We start from the raw sequence: 25,445 nt of genomic DNA, 5'->3' as shown, positions 1-25,445 counted from the left end.
ACTGTTCAGTGTGTGTCACTTAGGGACTTCATGTGACAAAAAAGGCTAAAGTTGTATAAGGAACTTTCCAGAGCATTTAAAGTTCATGTGACACCTGTGTCTAAGCAATTATGTCTGCCTTCCGTGTTGCACCATGAGGACCCACTGATATAAAATGCTTAACCGTCTAAGTTGCAACCATGCACTTTTTGGAGGGCTAAGTGCCAGCTTGACATCTTTTTGGCTTCATTTATAGAAGGAAAGACAACAGTGATAGTTATGTTTCAGAATAACATTTATTGGAAATTGTTAGAACAATCTCCCTGGTCACCGGCTTGAGCTTGAGCCTCAGGATCCATGTATCTGTGATCCTCTCCAGAATGGAAGGAGTCATCACATACAGAGCACCAACTAGTTCCTGAACAGTGTCCTTCACATGCTGATATCCAAGAGAGGGAGTTCCACAGTCACAAGATGGAGGAATAGAAAGCAGTATTCAATGTTTACTTCAGATTAGCTCCACGTCAGAAATGAGCATGCTTGTCATATGTCTCTCTCCATAGAGGCTGAATCATCATGTTATTCACATAGCTATCATATGCCTCAAACAGTCCTGATGCTCTTCTAGGTAATCACACATCCTGTCATGTTCACAGCTACAGTTGATACCTTTGTTATCATGTTACCCTCATGTTGGAAGAGGACATTCAGGATTTTGCCAACAGAAATAATAAACTGTGTGTGTGTGTGTATGTGTGTGTGTCTAAGAAGTGCAGCTTTTACAAAAGAAATCTGCATTGAGAGAGGGCTCCCCAACAATGTACGTGTGGTACCACATAGTGCACCCAGTGCACTCGATCTTAAAAATAAACAGAAAAACGACTTGTTAGAATATTGACAAACATTTTAACATCCCTCATCCAGAGTAAGCAGTAATCAAGTTGTTTACATTTCATTAAGCAAGCAATGTATAGTTTTAGATCTTAGCTGTTTTCCTTTCTGTTTAGAGTCCATGCTCAGAAGTTTCTTCAACTGCTCCAGTGTCATCCCATAGTGCAAAGGCATGCAAGTTTGGTGAATTAAAGTAAACATTTATAATATCTGTTATAGAGAGTGTTCACCCAGTGCTGTAGAGGTAACCAATCCAGGGTGTATCCCAGTCCTCCAGCCAAATGTTGGTCAGGAAATAAATACAACTTCTTACCCATTGGTCAACCTTAGGCCCTATGCTATGTTCCCCACAGGCCCGACACAGCTCGGATAGGTCATCTGTAAAAAAAATATTAAGAAATACAGGCATTAAGGTATTGAAATGCCAAATAAGACACAATAGTTATGTTTCCCCTGTCTAGTCCTGTATACCTGAGTTGTTCACCAGAGCCATTGCCATCTTTAACCTCATTGAGGCCACTCCTTCCTGGTCCACTGGGTACTGGACCTGTTGTTTTTGCAGTATTTGCTCTGCAAGCTTAAAAGGTCTGTCATAAGTATCTTCATAATTTTTGTTAATTACAGATGGTTATATATACACACACACATTACTAAATGTTACCTTCAGAACCAACACACCGCAGCACGTAGAATCCATCTGTTTGGGATGATCGATTGTTGTGCAGGCCCATCTCCCAACTGAAGGTCTGTGTTTCCGGACCAGCGATCTACATAGGAAACAGATAAATTGGGTTTTGTATATAAGCCCAATTCAGATCCTTTTTTAAGTCAAGAAGAGCTGCATGTTCACACAGGACAATCTAATGGTATTCAAGTAAAACAGTAGTAATCAGGAACATGATTTATGTGGCTTTGTGTTGCTCCCTCTTAATATAATCAAAAATCCTGAATATGTCTAGTAAACACATTAGAGCTTATATTTTATTCACCTTGTTACATCTTTGCATCTGATTAATTGCTCTTCCGTGGCCCCCAATGGGTTCAAGAACAGGGACCTGTTCTCATTCAGATACATGATCTATGGAAGTGCAAAGAAATTATTAAAGTGTTGAGTGTTGAATAAATAAAAATGTCTTGACCCATTAACATTTTAGATTACTTACAATGAGGGTCCAGTGTGCCCCGTCACAGACAGCTCCGGCCGCCACCTCATGTTTTGACAAATCCAACTGAAAAATATTTGTACATACATCAGTACATACATATGTTCATATATACACTTATTTCTAGTACTCTACTCACCTTTCTTAAGCCTCCCTTGTGGGTTCCCTGCCAGAGGGAAGTCATTAGGTAGGAGTCCACAATGAAGACCCCAGCTTTGGCCCCAACCCATGCCAGATAGGCATTCACAATCTATGAATACACCAGTATCTTTTGAACCCATTTTCAGAATGATCAGTTTGCCTACTTACATTTTTCATATACAGTAGGCTTACCTCTCCCTCCAACTCCTCTCCTGGGGCCAAGACCAACAGATTTTGACTGTATATTTTGTATGGGCCATACTTGGCCCACAGTGTCTCTTGTCTCCTCCCTGCCCATATGTCTCGGATTACTATAAAAAAAGGCATGTTAGTTATTAATGAAATGCATACTTTAAGGTGTACTTTTTTTCAGTTTACTTACAAGTCTCTACATCAGAGGATGCTCCTCGTGCCTGGCACTCTGTTGTGGAGGTGGAGGTGGGTGTGGGTGTGGAGGTGGGTGTGGGTGTGGAGGGCAGTGGAGCAGCCAGAGGAGAAGGATCCAACACTTTTTGTAATTTAGCAGGGATCGTCTCCTCTGGCTGGACGTAGTGTTTCAAATGATCAATGTTCACTCTCATTGTCTTTTTTCCTTTTTTTGTAGCAAGGTCCGCTACCTTCCCCTCAATTTTTAGGATCCTGAATGGTCCCAACATGTCTGCCTCTAGCTTTCCTCCTTTCCTCTGTTCCGACCTTTTGTTGCGTTTTAAAACGAAATCCCCCAGTTGAAAATTGTCCACTTGCCCACCTTCTTTCCTCTTGCGGATCTTATCTTGGCTTTTTGCTATGTTACCTTTCACCCTCGCGAAAACTGCCTCCTGTTTTTTGAGTCCCTCGAAGACTTCCTCCATTTGCAACAAGTTGCTCACTTTCTCTTCCGTTATCTGCCACAGAAAAGCGTCAGAATGTTGAGAAAACATTGATGTTTGAAATAGTATGAATAATTAAAAAGGATGAGGACATTATCAGATCTTACCTCATACTCCTTGGGCACCTCTGACGGGTACCTCGCTTCCCTCCCAAACATCAGAAAATAAGGACTGAACTTGGTGGTCAGCTGGGTTTTCGTTCTCAGACCAAACATCGTCCCTTGAGGGAGTTGGTCCCACCGTTTGGGCTCACCCTCCACCAGTTTGTTCAGGGACCTAAATTCAGGTCAAGTACAAACACAAGAAGGTAGAACAGAAATTGGTTTCTAATATATGATAAAGCAGCTGATTTATTTACTTTTGTTGTATTTTTAGCTATCAATTCTGATTAGTTCATATAGGAACAGTAATGTTTGTTATTCTATGAACAAATATACCTTTGTATTGTGCCATTTAGTTTTTCCACCAAACCATTTGTTTGTGGGTGGTACGGCGAGCACAGGCTTCTTTTGATGGCCAGCTTCTCACAAAGGTTATAGTTGACCTTGAAGTGAACATTGGGACAAACAGGAAATAAATAAGTTAGCACAGCAGTTACATAATGGGGAGTCATAATTCTTCACAGTAGTACCTTATTGCAAAATTCCCTGCCTTGATCTGTTAGCAGTCTTTTAGGTGCACCAAATTTGTAAAAGAAATCAAGAATACACTTGGTCACCTCATCTGCTGTTTTATTTTTAAGTGGGTATGCCTCTGCCCATTTGGTGAAATAATCAACCATTACACAAATGTACTGATTACCACCATCGGTTACTGTGAGTTTACCCACTAGGTCCATGCCGACAAGCCCCAGAGGCTCTGTTACCTGAGATGAAAAAAATACACATGAGCATTGCAGTACATTACTGTTGGCATGTTTGAAAGCTGAAACTGTCTGCAAATGTGTCCTGTACTTCAATAGGAGTGTACTCTTTCTTCTCCTTGATAGTGGCCCTCTTGGATTGGCACTGGGGACACGCAGCAATCTGAACAAAAAAACACACTATAAACCTTTATGTGTTGCACTTTTGTACCATAATGTGTAATTTACCTCATTATTTTGAACTCACCCACTTGCGGATGTCCTCCGTCATGCCAGGCCAATAGAACCGCTGAATGATGGCCAGATGAGTTTTCTCCATTCCAGCGTGTCCACCAATTAGGCTGCAGTGGAACTCTATGAAGAGCTCGTTGGCTTCTTCACTTGATAAGACCACTTTTGCAAGGTGCTCAGTCCTGTTTTTTTTCCTCCTGCATATGTAGTGCAGGTCTCCGTCTGGTATTGAAATGTCATAATTATACATGTATCAACAGTCAGGGACGTCGGAACTATTTTCTGGGGGGGGGGGTGCGGGATTTTTGCTGGGAGGGTCGGGGGGGAAACTCACACTATCAATGATTAACGAACTCGACACGTAGGCCTAATAGCCTAGGCCTATACATAACAGATATAGGCTACATAAACACACGCAGCATCTTAATTGTTACGAAAATGTATGAAACAAAATGAATTAATGAATTAATCAAGCCTTTATTAAGGAACATACTGTAGCCTAATAGGCGATAACATAGGCCTACAGCATTCAGAAAATCAACAGAATAATACAGCCTTTACGAACATAGGCCTAATGGAACATTCAGAAAAATAACGGTTTACTTTGCGCTCGTAAGGGCTTTTAAACTGTTCCAAAAGTAGACCTTCTCTCCGTTGTTCTGCTGATAAATTCTTTAAGCAGGGTCGAGACATCGCATTCATCGAGAAGGTCGCTATGCGCATTCATAATGGCCAAATGAGTGAGTCTCTCCTGCTTAATAGTATTGCGCAGCCACGTTTTCAACCTGCGCAACGCCGAGAACGAGCGCTCGGATGCCGCGACAGAAATGGGCAGAGCCAGACAGAGCTTTATGAGCCTCTCCGCTTCCGACAGCATGGAGCGGGATTGGGGCTGCAAGGTGTGCAGAATGGCCAATACATCCTGAATGGTTTTCACTTCTCGCCCCCTACACACGTCGCTCAGGATGTCCAGCTCAAGGCTTAGCTGCTCTCTTGAAAAGGAAGTCAGTTCCAGGGAACCCACATCCACTCGTTTCCCTTGGGCCGCCTGTAGAACTGCCTGCTCTCGCCCTGCAGCTACGCGGAGTCCTTCCTGGTCAAAGCGCCGCTCCACCTCTGTGCGCACCAAGTCCAGGGCCTCAAACAATTCCCTCTTCCACAGGCTTGGATATTCTTTAATAGTTAAATATAACAGTTAAACAACAACCAACAAATAGTTTCCATATGGGCTGCCTATTTAAGCTGGGTGGGTCAACCTTAAATTTTCAATTTAAATTCAAATTATGAATATGGTTTGTTATGAAAGTAGGCCTATACGTTATTTAGTCAGTTGATACCGTTGTAATGAATGATTAATTGCAGGCTAATTTCGCAAATAAGCGTACATGGATGTAGTACATTTATTATGAACTATGATATCGTTTTCTATGGATAGATCAAATCTGTCCACAAATGCTGGAGAGCACGCTCTGTGTGCGTATTTGTTGCATTCTTTCAACATTACAGACCGATGAGCTTTATGATTAATTTTAAAATACTGTTGGCATTATTTATTTATTTATTTAGGCCTATTTATTTACCCTCGTTCTCCAACTCCCGTTCCTCCTCCTCCGCTGTATGGCGAAAACGCGCTGGGGTCTTGCTGGTGCGCACTGGATGAGGAGGCTTCAAGTTGTAGCGCTCTGTGTATTGTTTGGTCTTGGCCACAAGGTCAGCGAAGGTGTCATCTTGTCTGAGTGTGTTCAGTCGCTGGCAAAGAAGTTTGGCAGCTTCCATTGATCCAAGGGCTGTGACTTTGGTGCCTTGCAGTGACCGAGCCACGGATTCACATGGCGTAAACATGGTAACGCAGGCAAACAAACCAAAGACTGTGCGCGTAGTGGTGCCCTTTTTGAGCAATCCTGCCACTTTGGCACGCGTCTCCCCCTTGACAATCCTGTCACTCTCCAAGGTCCTAAATGTCTGCAGCATCTCTCCATAGCATGCCAGCAACCGTGACAGTGCCACAACTCTGACGCACCACCGAGTTGGGCACAGGGCAAGCAGGTTGATCACTTCTCCACATCCAAAAAGAGACTGGTATAACGTTTTTCTCTTTGCTGAATCATTAATCACAACTGTGACTTCCCGAACAAAGTTCAGTGTATCGGCAACAAGGCGCACTTCTTTTGCCACTTCTTGCAACACTAAATCCAGAGAGTGGTTTGCGCAGTGGACAAACAAGGAGTCAGGACATGTTTCCTTTAATCTTGCCTGCACTCCCTTGAACCTCCCTGACATGTTGCTGGCTCCATCAAAACAGTAGCCTTTCAGCTTCTCCAGCGGCAGATTTAGCCGAACAAGGACATCTTTAATGCACAGAAAAAGCATCTCGGCGGTTGTGTCTGGAGCGTTGTAAAAGCCCAGAAAGAAATTCTGGACTTCAAGATTGTCATCTGCAAATTGTATACTGCATGAGAACTGTTCTTTTCCACTGACGTCGGTGGTCCCATCAGCAGTTAAGCCGAAAAAAGGACTTTCGGATGCTTTGGCTCCGATTTTCCTCTGGATGTCATGGGCAAACAGCTCCAGAACTTCATTCTGGATGCTGCCCGACATCCAATTGTCCCTCCTCTTCATCCAGTTTTGCAGGTCAGGATCAGCGCGTACCCTCTCGACCACTAGCTGCCACAACACCCCATCCCGATTTGCAGCTCCTCTCAGAGGGAGTCCCTGGCGCCCCAGGAATCTCACGCTGCTGAAAACGAGCTCCAGCATTTTCCGGGCTGTTATTTGTTCTTTAGCAGCAGCCTCAGACAAAAGCGCATTAATTGGCGTAGTTTTCAATGCAGCCAATCTTTGAGTCGCATCTAAATGAATGCGTGTTTTCTCGTGGTCTCTGATTTTCTCCTTTGCTTTTCTCCAGTTTGAAAAGCCCGTATCTTTCAAAAACGGACTGTCAGCTTGTTCTGACCCGACCAACTTGCGCTTGACAGCTGACCTGCACACACCACACACAATGCCATCACTGACCGCGATGTATTCCAGCCACGGCCACTCTCTGAACCAGGCGGCCTTGCAGGAACGAGTGAAGTTCTCACCCAACTTCTTGGCAGGAAAATTGTAATCCTGTGGTGGTTTGCATGATATTGCCTCTTCTTGGCTAGCACCGGGTGCTGGTGGTGGCGCTGGGGAGGGAGAACGAGGCCGAGGGCCGCCGGGCCCTTCGGCTGCCTGCTGCTGCTGTCCGGTTGCTGGCACACAGCCTCTAGGTGTCTCTCTCGGACGTTTAGCTGGGTCGGGCGGATTTGTAAAAAAATCTGAAATTCGTTTTTGAGACATAGGCTAGTTCTAGCTGGCGTAGTTGAACTCAAATCACGTAGCCTATGCATATGCTAAAAACAAATGAGAGCCGCGAACACAGCAAACATAAAAAAAATTCCCGCTACTTTTTTTTTTTTTTTTTTACACATAGGCCAACGTCACAGTGAGCTGTCAGATGCAGTCTGCATAGCAACAGCTATGCCATGCCAGCCAGGCTGCTGTATTGAGCCAGGCAGGGTGCATATCACATCAAAAGATCTGTATTAAGAAATACATGTAAGTCAGACAAATTGAGTTTAAATTCAGAATCTTTATTTTTATTTTTTTAACGTAGGCTAATCCTGTGATTCCTGAGGCTGACGGGACCCCCCGCACCCCTAGTTCCGACGTCTATGTCAACAGTGTTATCAAAGCAGATGATGTTCTGAAGACCACATGTCTGAAATGGTTACCTTTAATCCTGAAGGACTCAGCTCTTCTTTTGATAGCAAACCTCTGTTTGTTAGTCAAGCCTTCAGGATATATGGCGGATATGGAAATCCAACAGTTCTTTCACCATGTTTGCATCCATGGTTTGCTGGCCCTCTCTAATATTAAGCCCTACACAAATGCTGTCCCTCCAACACACACACACAGGCAAACAACTACTCACTAAATTAACACACAACACACAAGGACAAACAAACCATCACATTCAGTACTCACGCACAATCGATCTTTCTCTGTCGAATCTCACTATTCTATCGCTATGTATCTGTCTCTCGCTCTAAATGTCTCTCTCGCTCTAACTCTAAATGTCTCTCTCGCTCTAAATGTCTCTCTCGCTATAAATGTCTCTCTCTAAATGTCTCTCTCGCTCTAAATGTCTCTCTCTCTAAATGTCTCTCTCGCTCTAAATGTCTCTCTCGCTAGATCTCTCTCGCTATCCTCATACATTTGTGTCATTTCCACCAGTTTATATAGCACTAGAGACAATCAAGGAGCAGATCACAGCTTGTCCCAGATGGTCAGCTGTGGCCAGCTGTGATCGATCCTGTGATGAACACGTGCTTCAGTTACAGTGTTGGGTGTAATGCGTTACAAAAGTAACGGAGTTACAGTAATGTATAACTGTTAGCCAGGGCCGGCCCTTCCCACTGGCGAACTAGGCGGTCGCCTAGGGCGCCAGATCTGGAGGGGCACTGCCGCGCTGCGCTGGGAGAAAAAAAAAATTAATAAAAAAAAATTAAAATTATTTTTATTCTGCCTAATTTTCTGCCCTTGATGTAATACATTTACAATAATTGAACAAAGTAAACACCCTTTGCACCCCGGGCCGGCGGCAACATTTAGCATTTGCCCTGTACGATGGGCGCTGTAACTGTAAGTGATGAAAGGGGGGGATGGTCGCTTATTATCAGGCACCCACAGGCCGTGGCTCACAGCCAAAGTGACGCGGCAGCTCCAGCTGAAAGTGTCGGAGATCGCAACGATCGCAACAGCAAGAGGCAAAACATTAGCATTATGAAAAGGTCCAAGCCTTCTGGGGCAACGGGAAGGAAACGGAAAAAAGAACAGGAGGAATCGAAAGTCAAAGACAGAGGTAAGTCGGCTTGTGTAAAAAAAAAAATTCAGTATTTACTGTACCGTTAGACATTTGATTTTAAGCTAGCTAGCTAGCTAAGGAGGTAGCCATGATACAGCTTTGATGCCATGCTAGCAGCGAGCCTCTGATACAGAATGATAGATACAAATGATTTTAAGTTTTTATTATTCCTATATAATCTTTTTGTAAATAATATCCTACTTTTATATTGTGATAGCTGTAAATTGATCCTCCAATAGTGTTTAATTTGTCAGATAGTTTATTTTCACGGTCAACTTGTGTGTATATATATATATTTATTTTTCTGTTTATTTTCTATTATATTTTTTTTATTTTCTGCACTTTTTAATGTCTAATTATTGTGCAATGCTTTGTTTTATATGCTGATGTAACGAAATAATGTTAATGTTAGCCAGAAGAAAGCTATCTGGATAACTGCTCCTTTGTATAAAGTGAGGCTGACCAACCAATATGGGCATGTGTTATTATTTAGTTGTTACTTATGTTTGCAAATGATCTCCTGGGGCAGCAGAACCTCACTTTTATATAGGCCAGTTGTGAACTTGCATACAGCTGAGGCAGATTGCAGCAGTTATTTTTGCCTGACTGTATATAAATGTTTTTGCTTGTAATGTGCTAATATCTACCCTATAAATGTCCAGCTGCACTTGAGAAATACCTCAAAAAGCCCCCAGTTGCTGGAGAAGGAACATCTGATCTCCCATGTACATCACACTCTGAAGAATGTAAGTTTTGCCAAACATTTATGGTCTCTGTGTAATCGTTCATACACTACTTTTTTGTCATTATTATTATTGTTAGTATTATGATAAATAATGAAAACTGAAGCATGAATAACTTCTTTGCATGTTTGGATTGCCTGCCTGCAGGTGAAGGAATAACGAGCATAGTATGTGAGTCCACCATTGCAGCCCCCTCAGATCCTGCTGACTACCCAGGCCCATCTGAGTCCACCATTGCAGTCCCCTCAGATCCTGCTGACTGCCCAGGCCCATCTGCAGTCCCCTCAGATCCTGCTGACTGCCCAGGCCCACATGAGTCCACCATTGCAGTCCCCTCAGATCCTACTGACTGGCCAGCACTGAGTGATACAGTGAGGATGGAGTTAGTCAGACGTGGGCCATATCATTTAAAATCCGACTTCACTTTTCCTAAAAAGGAGGGAGGGAGAAGTTGCCATCATCACTACTTTTACAGAAGATTAGTGAATGGAGAGACAATCAAGAGGAGCTGGGTTGTGTATTCCAAGAAAAACAAAAGTATTTACTGCTTTTGCTGCAAGCTGTTCTCCCAAAAAGAGTACCAACTAATCAGCAGTGGACTAAATGACTGGAAAAATTGCACTGACAAACTAAAAACACATGAGAACAGCCCAGAACACTCTAGGCACATGACGTTGTGGAAGGAACTGGAGACTCGACTTGAAAAGGGCCTAACTATAGACAAGGTAGAAATGGCACTTATGGAGGCTGAAAAGAGGAAGTGGCGTGAAGTCCTGACCAGGTTGGTGGCAATAATTCAGTCGTTGGCAGAGCGAAATATTGCCTTTAGAGGGACGACAGAAACACTTAACCAGCCAAATAATGGCAACTTCCTGAAGGAGGTAGAGCTCATGGCGAAGTTCGACCCAGTCCTGAAACAGCATGTTGCTGAGGTCCAAAGAGGAACCACCAATATTTCCTATTTGGGAAAAATAATTCAAAATGAACTGATAGATTGCATCAGTGGGAAGATTGGGGACCATATGGTCAAGGAAATCAAACAATCCAAATACTTTTCAATTATTTTGGATTGCACCCCAGATTTGAGCCATACAGAGCAAGTATCAGTCATTATTCGACTAGTTACAACCCAGGACACACCCCAAATAAAAGAACATTTTATGGGGTTCCTTGAGGTAGAACAGTCCACTGGAGAAAGCCTTTCAACCCTGATTCTAAAGAGATTAGAACAGCTTGATATCCCTTTTGAAGACTGTAGAGGGCAGTCTTATGACAACGGTGCAAATATGAAAGGAAAGAGGAAAGGAGTCCAAGCCAGACTTGTTCAAATCAATCCAAGGGCTTTATTTGTGCCATGCGGAGCACATACATTGAACCTGGTGGTAGCTGATGCAGCAAAAAGCTCTGCAGAAGCCACTAGCTACTTTGGCTACCTGCAGAAGCTTTTCACACTCTTCTCTGCCTCCACTCAGAGATGGTCCATCCTAAAAAGCCATGTGAACATCACATTGAAATCATGGTCTGATACCAGATGGGAGAGTCGGATCAACAGCATAGAGGCTGTAAGGTATCAGGCTGCAGAAGTCAGAGATGCACTTCTAGAGGTGAGGGATAAAGCCACAGATGGAGTCGTAAAAATTGAGGCACAATCTTTGGCTGAAGAGGTTGGATCATACCGCTTTGCAATATGCACTGTGGTATGGTATGACATCCTGACCAACATCAAACATGTCAGCAAAATGTTGCAATCAGTGTCAATGCAGCTGGTTATTGCTGTTGACCTCCTGAGAAAAACAGAAGTTTCTTTGGTCAGCTACAGAGGCAATGGATTTGCTTCTGCCCAAGCATCTGCCAAAGACATCTGTGGCCAAATTAATGTGGAAGCTGTTCTCAAGCAGAAGAGGCTGAGATCAACCAAGAGACAGTTCTCCTATGAGTCCCAGGAGGAGCAAGTGAGTGATGCACTAAAGAAACTCGAAGTTTCTTTTTTCAATATGGTGGTGGATGTTTCCATTGCATCACTGCAGGAGCGATTCAAGGCCTTAGGTGAAGTAGAGAAAAAGTTTGGGGTGCTACTCAACTTCCCTGACCTGCCAAAGGAAGATCTGACGAAGCAGTGTGAAACACTCAGCAACACCCTGAGCTGGGGTGGGCAGTCAGACCTGGATAAGAGGGAACTTGCACTGGAGATGCAGAATTTCCCAGCTTTGCCAAAAGCCAACATGACTACCCTGGAACTTCTGACTTTCCTACAGGAGAAGAAAATGAACGAAGTGTATCCAAATATGTGGGTGGCCCTCAGGATCGCTGTCACTATTCCAGTGACAGTTGCTGCTGGGAAGAGGAGCTTCTCCAAATTGAAGCTCATTAAAACATACCTGAGGTCGTCAATGGCTCAAGAACGCCTCAATGGATTAGCTTTAATAAGCATCAATCGCAAGGTTTCGGGGCAAATATCATTTGACGACACAATAAATGAATTTGCAGCAAGGAAGTCCAGACGTGTCCGACTTTAAGGATGTGGACTAATTAAAGGACACAATAACATAGCAGAGACTTGTTGTTCTGATTGCCTGTTTCATTTGATTTATAGTGTGTGTAATGTTGTTCATTATCTTAATTTATTTGCAATAACCTCAGTTGTAAGAGCTCCGTTGGCTATATTTTTGTCCACGTTTGCACTTTCTTTTCTTGAAGTTTTAAGAGAAGCTACTTTTGTTTGATGAGTGATTTTCATTTAATAACTACAATAATAATAATAAGGATACAATAAATAAAAAATATGTTACATTTATTTGTTATTGGCTGTGGGTTATTGGTTATGTTCACATACTTATTTGGTTATTAAAATGTAAACCGATCTTTTTCATATGGGTGTTTAGAGTTGTACCCCTAGATCTAGTCTCTAGTAATTCTGCTCAAAGTGCACCAGATTGAAGCATTTTACTTTAAAATGTTAAAACAAATCTTTCCGAAGGGGGCATACCCCCGGACCCCCCTAGAGGATGTGACATCCACCCCCCAATTAAAACATGTTCATACAATAATGAATACATTTGAAACCTTCTTTATGTATATTACCTATGTCAATAAGTTTCAGTTTTTGTAGTGTATTGGTCTTTTGTAGAGATTTTTCATTTATTCTTTATATATTCTATTGTGTATTGCTTGGAGGCGGGGGGGGGCACCAAATCATAATCTCGCCTAGGGCACCAAAATGTCTAGGGCCGGCCCTGCTGTTAGCTGTAACGAAGTAATGTAATGCATTACTAATAAAATGTGGGTAATATATTGGCCGTTACAATTCTCAGTAACGCAGTAACAACACATTTTAACCCGAAATTAAATGGTTTTATGTTTTTGAACTTGTACTGTAACACCGGCACTTCTTACTGAGTACCGGCAAGGTACTCAGTAAAATGCCGGTACTCAGCCGCCGGCAATATACGTATATATTGTAAACGCAACGCAGCGCAAATGTGGGTCTTACTCTGCCTCACAGAGGGTGACTGGCTGTCTACATGACGTGGCCTGCCGACATTGCCACTTTCATACAGATCATACTAATGCCCTCGATTGGTCTCTGTGTGTCATTCAAGCTCGGGAGGGTGTGTGTTGGTGTATGTGTGGCGCGAGCGAGCGAGAAAGCGCGCGCACCGGTTACGTGTATTGTTGTTAGCATCTGGTGCTAGCTAGCTGCGCTAACGGATACAAGGAGCTTTTTCAACAACAAGGTGGAGGGAAAGTCCTTTGCTGTCAGACTGAGAGGCTGATAACTACAGCTCTGGTGAGGTAAATTACTCTCTGAGTCTTTAGATCGTTAACTTAGTTTAAGTTATCTCAGTGGGTCTCAAACGGTTCGGTCACCATTTATGTAAACACATATTTCCATTTGAGGGGGTAGTGATTTGTAAAATATGCATGAATAATACAATCAAAATGTTAACTAGGTGAAAAAAGGTAAGATAAACTTGCTGAGAGCTAAAACTAGTCTTTGCTGTTGCCTCAAAGAGGAGCAGGGGGGAGAGGAGGGAGACAGGAGAGGCCGATTCAGGAGCCCAGACACACTCACAACTATAAATGAACCAAAAACAAATAAATAAACAAGTTTCAATGTTTTTTCATATTGGATATTGTATGTTATTGGTTATGGCCATGTACTTATGATTTTATGATTATTTAAATGTATACATTTTTGTTTCATATGGGTGTAGTCTCTTTATTTCCCCTCAAAATGCACCAGATTGATGCATTTAAGTCCAACATTTAAAAAAAAATCTTACCGGAGGAGCATGCCCCCGGCCCCCCCTATAGGATTTGAGGCCCGGCCCCACTGTTCCCGAATAGATTTGCAATTTTTTTTAAATAGTAACCCATCTCCATATGTTTCTTTTTGGGTTGTAGATTTAAACTAGACGGCTATCACTTTGTGCAGCAACGCTATTGACAAATAAATCCAGCAAAATGGCACAAAAAACTGGTAGTGGCCTCAGGGACGAGGAGTCATTTAACCAGCCAGTAGGAGTCAAGCTTTACTTTCTTTTATATCCATAAAGAAAAAGTAAATCTGTTTACAGTTGTTTCATTATGGATGTTGAGAGGTATCCATATATCTTCATTTTGCTCTCAAAGTGCACCAGATTGATGCATCTAACTTCAATATTTAAAAGAAAATGTTCCCGGGGGAGCATGCCCCCGGACCCCCCTAGATTAGAGGGTGTCAGGTCCACTCCCCACTTATAAAAATAGCACTTTACCACTGCACCCCCTCTAATCTCAGATGCCCCCTGAGTCATTTTGTTTAAGTACAGTGAGCCTTTCTAAAATATACAGTAAAGAGACAAACCCACCAGCATTATAGGATATACTATGACTTTGTGCCAAATACTTGTTGCTGATTTAGAGTACTGGCACCTTTTTTATTCCAATTCAAGCACTGTATATGACCCATGAACGTCCCCACTGTGTCCAATTGTGTTTTATCAAGATGCCAGGTGTTGTTTACTGCCAAGACCTTCTGAAGACAGCTGTGAGATTGAAACCTTGCCTCTATTTCTTAATGACATGAGAATACAGCATGTTTCTTCCCTCATTTTCTTTAAATTCTACAAAGACAGTATTGGGAAGAGACCGATTTCAGAGTGCCACTGTGTCTCTTTCTTTTTCCCTCTGTTCGTTTGTCCTCTGATGACTCCTTTCTCACATGAAGGCTCAAAAATACTGAACAGACTATTCTCTATTAAGGATTTCAGTTTTTTTTCTTTGACATGAGGTTGGGAATACTAAAAACATTTAGCACCAACAATCATTTTTGATATTTATACCTTCTATCAAATCTGTTCTAAATAGGCCTACCATCTAGTCTATGTCAAATGCAATTATTTTTGAATGATTGTGCTGTAATTAGAGGAAAATACACAATTATCATTAAGGAAAAAAGGAGTGTAGGAGCATTTATCCTGAACAAAGAAAGGTTACGGTAATTAGGAAGTAAATACATTTCTTTATCCGCTCAAAAGACTGTGACCTTGAAACTCTAATTTTGATCAAGACAACTCAGATTGCCATACATAGTTTTTTCCCCCTGGTCCTGCATTTTAAACATTTACAGTGTATTTGTACATTTGATTAATTCATTACTTTAAGATGCTCAATTTTGCAACACTTGCATTACATTATACAAATATAGGAATAGGACTGGCACGCTGTGTTCAGCAAATGTTCTGTCCAAACAAGTCGGTGCTGCTGTAGGAGATGGGTTCGCAGTCAATTCCCCTCCCTCCCAGAAAGTGTTGTTGTGTACGGTTTGTACATTTGAAAGTGCAAAGCTTGTGCTATTGAACAGCACCTCCATGTGCCCATAAGACATCATTACACATTGTTCTGTCACTGTTCAACGAGTCCCCCTGTTGGTCAAGAAAAATACCAACTGCCACTGACTGCAGCAACACACTGACGTTAATGTATTCTACAGATTTGGAGCAATCACAGCTATGGCAACTGACAAGTGGGTAATAGGTTTGTATTTTTGCGTATGTGTCTTTTCTTTAAGCAGATATTATGGTTGCTCGGTGAGCTTTTAAATGTTAATTAGTCTCTGCTGTTGCCATGGTCACGGGAGCGAACCGGCAAAGGAGTGTGTGTCAGAGGAAGCAGCGTGACGCGCAGAGAGAGACACCAGACGCCGCCTCTGAGCAAAGATGCTGAGTTAGGATGCAGGGGCTGCACACATTTGCACTCTCTCCATCTCTCTATGTTTAAGATAATTAAAAACATGTATTAGAAGTGCTCAGACACTGTCCGTTTATTTTTCATTGAAAGGTATTTCACCTGAACTTTATAGTTAACGAGCTGTAACAGTATCATTTAAGGCTAAAGCCCCTTTCTTCAGTTGATATGCAGCATTTCAGCTCACTATCTCCTGCTTTTATCCACAATGCTTTGCTCATCTCATTCATAGTTTGTAATTTCCAGAGAGATTTCCAAACATGATGGGTGTGTGGAACTGCAAAAACTACTTGGAAAACTAAAGATAAAACCTAAAAAACGTAGATAAGTATTAGCAGCAACCATTTAGAAAACAGTGAGTCACATTCATATAATCCTCTAAAGATAGATGGTGCACTCACACTGTACCGCACCTGACAAGATGACAATCTCATTTAACGTCTCTGCCTCGCTGCTGCCTTTCTGTCAGCGGGGTGTGAGGTACACTGCGTAGATGTTGTTTGTATTCTCTGTTTGAACCAAAGGGTGGTCATTAACCTCTGAAAGGAAACATTAATGCCTTGATTTAGCTTTTCCCCCTCCTCTCATGGTCTCTTTATGCCTACACAATGTGAAGAAAAGCCCTTGTATAAGAAAGGACTGGGACAGTATGTACATATGTTTGTATAGTAAGCCAAGGACTGTAAAACAGACTTTTAAATACAGCTTGTGGAAAGTAGAACTTTTATAATTAATATTATAACACCATAAACCTGTGAAGATTAGCTTAACACCTTCAACACAGCAGCCTTTGGGAAATCAATGAATACATTAACTGCATTCAGACTGTCATTGCTAGGAGCTGTCAGTGGAGGGTGACAATCAGAAATGCTTTGATTAATTATATCAATGTAAACATTTAACAAGAAATGCACTCCAATAATGCATGAATCGAGATGACTAAATCCAAATGCTACATTTCACAGCTACCAGCTAAAAAAAAGTTTAATTCACGTTTACATTAACTTTATAACAAATCCAGGGAATACACTTTTAAGCTCTGGGAAAAATGATGCTGGAAATTGACAATGCGAGTTTAGGGCATCTTTTGGCCGTCTAGAAATGTAAACACATCTGTACATGCTGTGTAGAGGGGAGATGTGGGGGATGACACATGAGTCCATACTGGGTGTTGTACCTTTGATCATGCTAAGCAGGTATCTTTGCCTGTTGCCTGTGGAAACAAGTGGTTTCCAAATGGAAACCTTGCCATAAGCAACAATTTAGCACAGCTCATATAGTCTTTATTCAGGCTGTCACACTGATTCTGATCTCTTGGAGTCATTTAGGTTTTAAAGGTTTTTAGATTAGGACATATTGTTTTAATGTGCATGTGTCCATCTCTGTTGGTGATCTTCCTCTTACAAAAGTCACAGATTCTCAAAGCATTTGTTCTTGTTTTAATGAAATATAAATGACATGTATATCATCCAGGCTGTGGATTTCTGAAAATGTTTAAGAGTAGATATGTTAGCTCTGAAATACATTTGAATCAACCCTCAATTTAGATCAGATTAATCCCTATTAATTAAATTTCTAAGCATGTGGGCTGAGAGGTATCCACATTCTAAATGTGTATTGTTAGCTTCCTTTATGACCACGGGGGAGTAGCACAATATACAAACTGTACGCACTGTACACAGACGTTGTTGTGCTATGAATATCAGGATGCAGAGGAACTTTGGTGTGTTGAAGCAGTCCATCTGGCTGCCTCGCTGGACACTGTTTCATCCAGCGTGACATTTTCTAATCCAAATAATGTTTTATGCATGCCCTCTGCTGGGAACTGAGAGATGAGATCCAGGGACATTTGTTGATACAAGGAGTGTGTGTGTGTGTGTGTGTGTGTGTGTGTGTGTGTGTGTGTGTGTGTGTGTGTGTGTGTGTGTGTGTGTGTGTGTGTGTGTGTGTGTGTGTGTGTGTGTGTGTGTGTGTGTGTGTGTGTGTGTGTGTGTGTGTGTGTGTGTGTGTGTGTGTGTGTGTGTGTGTGTGTGTGTGTGTCAAAATGTAGTAACTGAATTATACATTTACATTTTCCACCATTTGTCGTTACCAGCAGCTCTGTTTGCCAACATTTGAAAGAATCACAAGAGTGCACACAGAAGATTCGATCAATACCGGATACAAGCCAAAATGCTCATTTACTTTTTATTATTTTGCATTCATAAGCTCACTCACTCTCGGCCTCTGAAGCTGTGGAATTAACTTTTCACTCACAAACACATATAGTCTCTCTGTTTGTCTCTCATAAGATGTATAACTCTCTTTCAGATTAAGATGGCATTGTTTATGCCTCTCATTAACCTTCAATGGCTGTATATCTGGTTTGAGCTACGCACCATACATTTTAAGATAGATTTCTTGAATATTTTCACGAGGACATTTTCCGAGATCTTTTAATCTTAAAAAAATGATATAATTCACTGAATGGAACTTCAGACTGCTGCTGATTCACCAAGGACCTCAGTGGGCTGTTTTTGGCTGAGAGTGATATCTTTGACTCAGTCAGCCCAATTTAATTATTGTATCAGCTTTCCCTATATTGTGTTTTACGTAGTTTGTGGTGGTTTTGAAATATTATTAACCAGTGTGGTGGCCTGGTATGATTGGAACACTCACATTTTTATCTGAATATTACTGATGTTTAAAAAATGTTCCTCAGACTGTGAGAAGGATTTTGAATATGCAGTGTTATCACAGTTTTGAAAAAGCATTTGCACTTTTTAATTTATGTTTCTGGTGAAGTGAGATGACGGAACAATAGCTCACTTTCTTTTTCAAGACTATACTTTTATTGCTTGTTTCCAGGGTTCCCAATTTATGTAATACTCAATATCCTTTGTTTTAGCAGTTCCATGTTATATATCATACCAAGCTTTCAACTGAATAAAAAGTGTTAGTCTTCCACGACACTGACCAAGTGAAATGGATCGTTACCTCAATTATCATTTAAAAATGTTTTCAAAACATTTGTTTTCCAACAACTAACCGCATCAGTTTTGTCATTTGATTGCATACATATTAACAGTATACCATTCAGTATCTATGCTGAATAGTTGATCAAGATTGAGCTTCCGAAACTCAGTATTTCTGTCAACATCAAGTACTCTCTCACAAAATGTTCCATCTCTCCCTTTCAGTCCAACTAATCCTCTGTCTGTTTTCATGATGCTTAATTAGACATGTGAGCATTATTAAGCCCATCCACCTCTTAATCCTGATGCAGACAAGGATTTTTTAAGCTTATATCTATTTACTGCTGACGGCGTTCCTTGTTTTGCCCTGTGTGTCTCTGAAGGACAACATGCTCCTGTGTGGGTCGAGCTAGTGACTCACTCCCTAGCCAGGCGTCCTAATTGCCTCCATCAAATTCCCATTTCAAGGCTGCGTACGTCATTAGCGTTTGAGGATTTTTCTACATGCAACAAAAAAATACAGCTTTCTCTTGTTATTATCCGTTTGAATTTACATAACTAACCCAGTTTCTGCTAACTCGCCTGATCACAATGCATTTATCAGGTTTTTGTGTTTGGCATTTAACGTGTTGTTAGCCCTGACATAGAGTATAACAATCCTTGCCCCACAGTCCCGCACACAGTTTAAACCTGGTTAAATGTTTTATAAATGTACATTTTAAAATCACCAGTCGAACTATAAACTTGGATAATACGCAACAATGTTATTCACCACCTTATTTGCTCTTCAGTTTAGATTAGATTGATTTATATTAAATTGGATTAGATATGCTTTATCACTCCAAATAATATTTTGCATGCCCTCTTTCGGGAAATTAGAGATTGTTTGATACAAGGACCATGTGTGGAGAAAAAACTATATACAATAAACAAAATAAGTTAGAATACTCTAAACCAATGTAATACTAAAACAGAAATGTATAAACATAAAATACTAATATAAATCATAAATATCAAGTGTCTTTGAGCACTGTGAAAAGTGCTTTATAAATATAATGTATTATTCATATTATTGTTATTATTTGTATTATAACCATTACTCATGTATTCCCATCCCCACAAGTTGAAGAAGACCACTCTTTTACTGATAGTTGTCATATCTGTGAGACTAGCACAGGAAAATGGCAATTGTTGAAGTATACACTTAACGTGGAGGAGTAAACCTTCAATACTTAAAAGTCTGAAACTTCACATGTCTATTCCCTCAAAAACACAGCCCCCGCATTGGGATGCATGGCAGCACATAGTCGCTGTAAATCCTGTCAATCCGAGGTGGAGAAATAAGGAAAGTGAGGCATCAGCGGATGGAAAGAAATGAAGCCACTGTGCCTATCAGTGCCTATGAAGCGCTATAATACCGAGGTAAATATCACTCATCAGTTTGCACATGTGCTGCATGCCTGATCAGGCTTCTGTATTATTAAGGCTGTGTGCTCTGCAGCTGTGTTTTCCCTAGTCTGGCTAAGACATGCAGACACAAGCCAGAGATCCATTTACACATCAGTGTGTGCCTTCTGTGCCTTCACCATTATTATAATTACTGATACTGCTGGCCCTGTTCTACCAACAATAAAATGCCTCTGGGAAAACAAATTCTGGACTTGCAAAAATCTAATTTGTCCAGAGGATCTTATCATTTGCTGTTCATTACTATAGTGGCTTAAGCGACGGAGGGGGGAGGAAGAAAGAATGAGAATATACTTTGTTCTTCAAATGTATATGTAAGTCAGCCTCACTCCCACTTACTCTCTCGTGGCCAAACTTCAAAGTCCTCCCTTTGGCATCAAATATTAAGCAGGGTGCTGTGCTTACACCTGTTCCTCAGTGGAGTGGCTTGTTCCATTAACTTCCACTTTTATAACAGCTGATATACAGGCTATATGCACCATTAAGCACAGAGGCTGTCTTAGAGTCAGATACAGCTAATGGCATTTGATCTCATATTAATGGATGTTTGTAATGGACATACTTCATTCTGTCTTTCCCCCATCACTGTGGGTACGACATTTCTCGCTGAAGGACCTCACTCAGCTACAAGATGCCTCCCATCCTGCTTCTCAAGGAGGGAGATAATATCAGTTAATAAAAAATGCTTTGTTTTCTCATTACAATAGTTGCAGTATGGAATAACTTCCAAAACCTAAAAAACAACACCGGTCTCATGAGTGACCTAACACTTATCACATCCTGTTATTTACAGAAGAAACGGCAGTTATGTGTAGGTGGGGTATCTTTCCACAGTAACATACAAACTGTTGTCAAAATGCTTCTCAGGGATTTAATAAAGTCATATTTTACTCTATAGCAGAACAAATAACTTTTTTATCAAACAACCTTCCAGAAAAAGAGCGCAAACTGGAATTGACCCTCTTACAAAATGGGATAAATGTGAATCCCAGGTCCCCCAGTTTATTCAAACCTCCCTGGTGGTCTGCAACATGGTGTGGGGGATCGATCTGTTTGTAGTTTTTTTGAAAGCTGATTTATTTTACTGTTCACTCAGGATTTTCTTTCTGTTCAAGTCTAAAATAAAACACCTTTGTGTCTTGAAAGGCCATACCTTTGCTGAATACAATCAATGTTTCATAATGTGTCAGTGCAGCTGTCGCAGTAGGCTTGAGTCTGTCGCTCCTAGAGAAGAAAAACAACAAGTTTCCCTATATTTCTTTTATACATTTTAGGATAAACCATCCTGTATATTGACCATTTTACCCGAAGAAAAGATGTATGATTGTTTCACCATTTCAGGCTAGTTGTCAATATGAATAATCTTTTTATTATTTCAAATAAATTGATTATATCTATTCTTCTACATTTATTTGTTTGATATTTTAACATGTCAACCTTTAAAACATACTTTATATAAACAGATTAGGGCTGTCAAACGATTACAATTTGTAATCGGATTATCACAGTTGAAATATTAATTAATCATGATTAATCACCATTCAAACTATGTCCAACTGCCACTGGTGGGATGTATGGGGCGGGCCATTCTGCGCATGCGTTAAATGCGTTTTGTTAATTCAAAAAATGAATTACCGCCGTTAACGCGATAATTTTGACAGTATTAAAACAGATATTTATATATTTTATGTTGGCTTTCAATGCCCTTTGATTTTGTTTCCTCCCTGGCTTACTTGTTCACATGTAATTGAGAAAGACTAATGATTGCTTCCCCTTAACGAGAAGTCCACTGTTTTATAAGACTTTTACACAATGCTGAATGCTATATTACAGCTTTACTATCTCACACAATTTGTGTGTGTGTGTGTGTGTGTGTGTGTGTGTGTGTGTGTGTGTGTGTGTGTGTGTGTGTGTGTGTGTGTGTGTGTGTGTGTGTGTGTGTGTGTGTGTGTGTGTGTGTGTGTGTGTGTGTGTGTGTGTGTGTGTGTGTGTGTGTGTGTGTGTGTGTGTGTGTGTGTGTGTGTGTGTGTGTGTGTGTGTGTGTGTGTGTGTGTGTGTGTGTGTGCATTTCAGAATGGTGCAGACAATTCAATTTAAAAATGTCAGTGGGTATGTTGTAGGAATTTGTATAACACATGGATGATGAAATGCAGCAAATAATATATGTTGGCAAGATAGGAATATGCTTTCATCTGTTCACACAAGCAATAGATTTTCTTCCCCAAATAACTATCAGGACGATTTCAGTTTCCTTAAATTAGCACTTGCATGGATCTTGACTTTAAACTGAGATATTTGTTGATGGAGGTGACATGAATTGACTCCTTCAAAAGCAGTTTTGTTATGAGGAAGCCGTTTGCTTTAACTGTCTATAGATGGACTCCTGAATAACCCTGGGAACACAGTGAGTGATGTGTGTTTGTGTGTTGACAGTGAGGGGCGGCAGACTGAGGGCGGAAGCAGATGTGTGTGTGAGAGAGGTTCAGAGCCGTGGCACTATCACAGGGTGCCTTTGTCTGGCTGTAGAGAGTGTTGAATTAAAGGCTGTTAACATTAGTCTGCACAGTCATATGCTAATTCCTCTTACTCTAATAGAATAAATAAATAATGTTCCAGAAAAAACAAATCTGAGCCCCTGCTTTACATGCCTCATGCAACACAGATAGAAACAGTGGGGTGTCAGAAAGAGAGTGTGTGTGGTTGTGTTGTAGAGAGGGGGGTGGCATTGTACAGAAATAGCATAGAAGGTACATCAAAGAGGCAAGACAAAGAGGACTCTCTGTAAGACTTTGCACTCGATGCTGCTGTAGGTGATGCTACACGAGGGATAACGATAGATAGATTGGGTGGAGAGGCACTGAGCGAGATTTGGACAGCGAGGAAGGAAGAGAAGGAGGGAGGGAGGGAGGGGGGGGGATTTAAAGGGCAAGAAACTGAGGGAGATTTAGATAGAGTCTACAGAGTGGGAGCAAGGGAAGAGAGCCAGCACTGAGCAGAGGAGGTGGATGGGAGAGGAGAAGAGGAGAGGCTTTGACTGGAAGCGTACACATGGAAGAGAAGAAAAACGGCTATTTCATGCGATCGCTATGCATGAGTGAGGAGTGTGGCTGTCTGTCTGGATTTTTAGTCATCTGCTTCCCACCAGCTAGAGGACACACGAAGGAATGCAGGCAGGCTGGGGAATATAGGGCTGTGTGCAGAGAATGAACAGAGGATGTGGGCTCTCTGGCTGTGATTGCTGTCCTCAGACCCCGTAGCCACTTGGTGCTGTTGCAGGCCGTCAGCCTCGCAGTTAGGCAGCAGCAGGCAGAGTGATTGATAAAGAATGAGCTCCAAGCACTCCTCCGACTGGATTCCCTACAGGTACTGTACCACATGCCGGAGAGCATAGAGAAAGGGCACTGTGTTTTTTGAAGCATTGTGTGCATGTGTGTGTGTGTGTGTGTGTGTGTGTGTGTGTGTGTGTGTGTGTCTGAGCGGGTGTTCTGTCATGTGAGTGTCTGACAAGCAAATTGATAACAGCAACATTGCATCGACACAATAAAAGCAAACAATCTGAATGGAAACTGGATAATAATTTTGTTGCATAATATTCTTCTTTTTTAACACTGAGATTCCTTTTTTTAAATGTATTTTTAAAAGTAATGCAAAAGTGAATCTCAGAATTTCTATCGCATAAACTATAAGATCTTATTTTGATCACAGGCAATTCTATATTATCTTTGCTTGCACTAGCTTCCTTAATAAAAAGTACTTTTACTGGATTCAAAAGAAGCAATAATTCATTTTTTAAATTAATTTTAATGTTATTATCAATGTAATACATATTTTCACTTGACTGTCTTGAAGAAAAATCACTGAAGTTTGTGTGTGTGTGTGTGTGTGTGTGTGTGTGTGTGTGTGTGTGTGTGTGTGTGTGTGTGTGTGTGTGTGTGTGTGTGTGTGTGTGTGTGTGTGTGTGTGTGTGTGTGTGTGTGTGTGTGTGTGTGTGTGTGTGTGTGTGTGTGTGTGTGTGTGTGTGTGTGTGTGTGTGTGTGTGTGTGTGTGTGTGTGTGTGTGGTATGATGTTGTTTATTTAATTGTGCTATTTGTAGCAGTAGATTTTGTAAATAACAAAAGCGTAAGCCTTTATGTGAAACCTGCACATCTGCTTTCATAATTTGAAGTCAGTACAAACACTGTTGGCTCTTTCCTCTGATTGACCACCCATTGCCATGGTTTCCCTGCTAACTTTGATGCCATTGGCTCACGGTTGCTATAAGTTACGGTGGCAATCCATACATTTCAGAATGAAAACTGCTCCGAAATATGGGGAAACACATACTCAACAAATCTACAAAAAAGAATAACATCTAAAAAAAAAAGTATTACGAATTGTCTGTGGTGTTGGTAAATATGAACACGCAACTCCCATATTTAAAAAACTCAATCTATATATATATAGATAGTTAAGCTTAAAACAGTACTGATTATGCACAACATTTTCCATAATAAAATGCCTAACAATATTCAAAAGCAGTTCCAAACCACAGTCATGAAATACCCAACCAGGCATCCTAACTGGTTGTGTAGCAAGCCCTGTAGAACAACCATCAAATCACACAGCTTATCCATAATCGGAGTTAGAACGTGGAATGGACTTCACCCAGACCTTTCAAGTATTAATAGTCATCAACAATTCAAAACTAAAGTAAAAACAATTATATTTGCAGATTACTCCAGCTAACAGGTATTGGATATTCCCAGTATTGCTTATATATGCATTTGCTTTTTTCTTGCCCTAACTTTTGTTTTATTTATTTGTTTTTTTCCAGTTTTCATTGGTTTTCTCTGTTTCTTTGTACTCCTTAATTTCTGTACGTTTTTGACTAAATAAATACCATTATTATATTGATGCTAATGATGATGCACAGGAGGGCTACTCCCCATAAGCTATGCTTCAGCCTTCCTGCTTCTACTAATTTTGTTCATTTGTGTGTATGAATTATACGTTTTTGTTTTTGTATGATTTTAGTAGAATAAATAACAA

General features: G+C 41.0%; 3 protein-coding genes across 6 annotated transcripts in view; 2 read left to right on the top strand and 1 right to left on the bottom strand.

Moving 5' to 3' along the window:
- Positions 1–25,445, top strand: part of tub (TUB bipartite transcription factor) — a 61,059-nt gene that overhangs the window by 17,995 nt on the left and 17,619 nt on the right. Inside the window, exon 1 of one of the 2 annotated variants that reach the window (XM_079664978.1) lies at positions 23,365–23,779. The exons of the other annotated variant lie outside the window; for it this stretch is intronic. Coding sequence (XP_079521104.1) covers positions 23,742–23,779 — 38 coding nt within the window. The 5' untranslated portion in view covers positions 23,365–23,741. Of the gene's footprint in view, positions 1–23,364; positions 23,780–25,445 lie in introns of those variants that run through there. 2 annotated transcript variants of the gene reach the window in all.
- Positions 810–4,388, bottom strand: LOC307025657 (uncharacterized protein). Of its 3 annotated transcripts, XM_079660491.1 has the most exons (13): positions 4,153–4,388; positions 3,997–4,068; positions 3,869–3,908; positions 3,481–3,587; positions 3,151–3,319; positions 2,557–3,058; positions 2,367–2,485; positions 2,173–2,283; positions 2,034–2,099; positions 1,860–1,948; positions 1,532–1,637; positions 1,342–1,447; positions 810–1,248 (listed from the first exon to the last, which is right to left on the bottom strand). In XM_079660491.1, the coding sequence occupies exons 5-13, from the start codon at positions 3,256–3,258 to the stop codon at positions 1,097–1,099; spliced, it is 1,359 nt and encodes a 452-aa protein (XP_079516617.1). In that variant the 5' UTR covers positions 3,259–3,319; positions 3,481–3,587; positions 3,869–3,908; positions 3,997–4,068; positions 4,153–4,388; the 3' UTR covers positions 810–1,096. The 3 variants fall into 3 exon arrangements, with proteins under 3 accessions (XP_079516617.1, XP_079516616.1, XP_079516618.1); XM_079660490.1 differs by lacking the exons at positions 3,869–3,908; positions 3,997–4,068; positions 4,153–4,388 and adding an exon at positions 3,675–3,836; XM_079660492.1 differs by lacking the exons at positions 3,869–3,908; positions 3,997–4,068; positions 4,153–4,388 and adding an exon at positions 3,675–3,836 and having other exon boundaries at positions 2,968–3,058.
- On the top strand, positions 8,418–12,818 carry LOC307030823 (zinc finger MYM-type protein 1-like). Its single transcript, XM_079667487.1, has 3 exons — positions 8,418–9,021; positions 9,687–9,770; positions 9,915–12,818. Exons 1-3 carry the CDS (start codon positions 8,787–8,789, stop codon positions 12,281–12,283), a joined length of 2,688 nt encoding a protein of 895 aa, XP_079523613.1. The 5' UTR covers positions 8,418–8,786; the 3' UTR covers positions 12,284–12,818.

Source organism: Notothenia rossii (genome assembly GCF_949606895.1).
Source record: "Notothenia rossii genome assembly, chromosome: 2".
Classification (NCBI taxonomy): Eukaryota; Metazoa; Chordata; class Actinopteri; order Perciformes; family Nototheniidae; genus Notothenia; species Notothenia rossii.
Note: the sequence above shows the minus strand (reverse complement) of the source record. Positions and strands in the feature narration are given on the sequence as shown.